Genomic DNA, 3,157 nt, shown 5'->3' with positions numbered 1-3,157 from the left:
AGAATATGTTTTGATAAAAGGCGTGACGTTACACCCTAGTGATACATCTGGTTTAAGAAGTCCTTCAAAATAGACATGTAAGTTGGGTTTTACTTTTCGTGTACTTTAAACATGGAGTGGAATTTACATTCAACACCGTGTTTAAAGTAAAAGAATCATTACAAAAGTACAGTATATGCTTTAGGGCAGCTAGAAGACATTTATATTTCTTTAGGCTGATGGCTCCAAACTAACCTGGCCCAATTGGTCTTGTCTTTCTTTAGAACTTGATTTTCTTTTTTCAAGTTGAGATGTAAACAATACAAATTCATTTCCTTTAACTTTTCCCTGGTAAACAACCAAAATTTGTATCAAAATCATATTCAAATAAAAACAATATATTATAAAGCTGCATTCAATGAAAACCACTCCCACATTTTTAAATCCCATATATGTCCTGACGATATTTGTAAATATTCTTTGTTTACTACCAAATGGGACAAGAAATGAAAACAAAAACATGTCCTATCTTACCCCATGTCCCATCTTAACAGTGTTATAGTTTATTTGAATGAATGAATGTAACTAACTTTATCCTTGCGTGGCCTGAAAACGACAGTCGATATAACACAGGTGTTCTGTTTCATACAGCCCGTGTCAGCTTATGAGTTACCATGTATGTTACTTTGTGGGTGGTTATTATTTTTATGTATGACTTTACGTGCATGTAGAAAAATCTTACTTGAAACACATGTAAATATTCACACATTCGAAGGCTGTGGAATTTATAATGATTTCCAGAATAATGAAAAACAACATCTTTCTTGAACATTACGACTGTGATACAGAAATCCAAGTCTGAAAAACAAAATCGATTAAGTGTTTGTGCATAAGACTACTTTCTTTTGTTACTGGTATGTCTTTTATATAGTAGGGTGGAGGAAGATGGGAAACCTTTTTATTCTATTTTCCCATCGCATTTGATAGTGGGCAAAACATTTAAAAAGTTATAAAACCTTATTCTTGTAATTCCTATAGACTGTTGTTAAATATTTAAAACATGATCAGGATACTTAGATATTATGTGCCAAATGGATCCCATCTTCTCCCACGGTACTTTATCAATTATTGTCCATTTGTGGTAGAGAAACTTAAAAGCTATGACAATGGTGTTTTATTTCATGCATAGATTTGATTTACAGGCTGTTTTTTTCTGTAGGGCAGACATTTTTGATACTTATAAGCGGCCACAAGGTGTATGAAACAGAACATTCGTGTTATAACGACTGTGTTTTTTTTGGCCGCGCGATGATAAAGCAAGTTACATGCATTTATTGTTAAAATTGCAGAATTTTTTTTAATTTTAGTATTGTTGTCCTACCTTCAACGAATCCAATAGAACTTTTCACTGAGTGGAAACCATAGATATTCACGAAATGATTATGAATTTTATTATATTCATAAACCCCAACCTCTTGAAGACTAACCAATGTTGGATTCTCTCTGTAAATAAAATGCTGCTAAACTTTTAACACCATTTTTTTAATCAAAGAATCAAGTGCAAAAAAGTACAAAAAATTGTGCTTAAAAATCTAATTGTCCAGGGAACACAAATAATTTATATAGTAGGATGGGGGGAAATGGGACAACGTTTTATTCTATTTTCTCGTCACATTTGGTAGTAAATAAAGAACATTTAAATAGTAATGCAACCGTATCCTCGCGACTCCTAAATGGACCGTTTTTAATTGTTTAAAACACAACCAGGATATACAAATAATACTTGCTAAAGTTGTACCGTCTTCTCCCACCCTACTATATTTTGTTTCCTTGTAAAACATCCACATACCTTTGTATTGTTTGACAAACATTTTCTATTCTTTCAGTTCTGTTCTTATGCAAGCGGGTATGGGGAGGTCGACAATGCAAATTCCAACTAAGTATTTTGCAGCAAAACGCAGGCTCCATCTTCAGTGTGAACCATCCAACAAAACATAACACTCCTTTCTGTACCAAGTTAGTCGAAACAAACGAACTGACTTGGCTCAAACAGTGGCGCAATTCTTTGTTTATATACATTGCGACAGATTCTTTGGCGGTAATGGGAAAATCCCTCTGGAAAAAAACGGGATTTTATCCCGGGGGAAACCCCATCAAAGTCAGTGTATTCTCTCTGCGCAATAGCTTTTGTGCGGTTTTAAATTAAACGCATTTTCTCCATTTTTGCAAGAATTTTTGAACACCTTTTACTTTAGTTATAGGCTACTTAATGTATTGAGTAGGCCATGCTTTAAAATATACATATATTGTGTGGTAAAACGAAAGAACACCAGAGTGTAACGATTTGTATGATCGTACTTTTGTTCTGAGCGAGACAACGAATACTTAAACAATAAATATAAACAATAATTGTTTACTTTCACCGATTTCAAACTTCTAACGAATATTTGCAAACGCGTTGCTTGTTGTGGCTGGGCTGCATCGACGTAATAGAATTGGTGACGTAGCAAAATCAACACAGAACGTCCTCGATTGGTAGTATATTAATCGTCGGCCGATTTCAAGTAAAACCAAAACTTAATGGTGCAACAGTTTGTTTAAAGTCATATGACCAGACTGCGGGTTTCTCTTCAAATATTTATCACATCCTATGTTACAAGGACGTCTCTTTATTAAAACACTGGTTATAATTTTTCCCATGGTTAGGTGCTGGCGTTGTACAACACCCACATATTTAAATGAATGATTTATTGAACGTAAATTGCTTTATCCTCGGGTGTTCAGAAAACGACAGCCTTTATAACACAGGTGTTCTGGTTCATACATCTCGTGCCAGCTTACGAGTTACCACGTATGTAACATAATTGCATACGTAATAACTGATAAAACGCCCACGAAGTTGCATATACGTAATAACTTATTAGCGCCTAGCGGGCACGAGGTGTGTTAAATAGGGTACTGAGTTATAACGACTGACGTAGCTCTCCCACGCGAGTATATAAATAAATGCAATTCCATTAGTCGATTATTAACAGGAGTTACATAACTGACGCAAGAAAACGCCTACGTTATAATTTACGAACCAAACCTAATGTTTATAGTTAGGGATAGATGGGACACCTTTTTATTTTATTTTCTCATTCCATTTGGGTAGTAAACAAAGAACATTCAAAGAATT

At 34.5% G+C, this 3,157-nt stretch overlaps 1 protein-coding gene across 1 annotated transcript in view; it reads right to left on the bottom strand.

The window, feature by feature from the left end:
- Positions 1-2,231, bottom strand: part of LOC100182543 — a 7,358-nt gene extending 5,127 nt beyond the window's left edge. Inside the window, exons 1-4 of the mRNA XM_002128361.5 lie at positions 1,829-2,231; positions 1,361-1,482; positions 722-837; positions 235-327 (exon numbers count right to left, since the gene is read on the bottom strand). Coding sequence (XP_002128397.3) covers positions 235-327; positions 722-837; positions 1,361-1,482; positions 1,829-2,058 — 561 coding nt within the window. The 5' untranslated portion in view covers positions 2,059-2,231. The remainder of the gene's footprint in view (positions 1-234; positions 328-721; positions 838-1,360; positions 1,483-1,828) is intronic.
- Between the last annotated feature and the right edge of the window lie 926 nt (positions 2,232-3,157).

Source organism: Ciona intestinalis, chromosome 7 (assembly GCF_000224145.3).
Source record: "Ciona intestinalis chromosome 7, KH, whole genome shotgun sequence".
Classification (NCBI taxonomy): Eukaryota; Metazoa; Chordata; class Ascidiacea; order Phlebobranchia; family Cionidae; genus Ciona; species Ciona intestinalis.
This window is presented reverse-complemented; position numbering and strand designations above follow the sequence as displayed.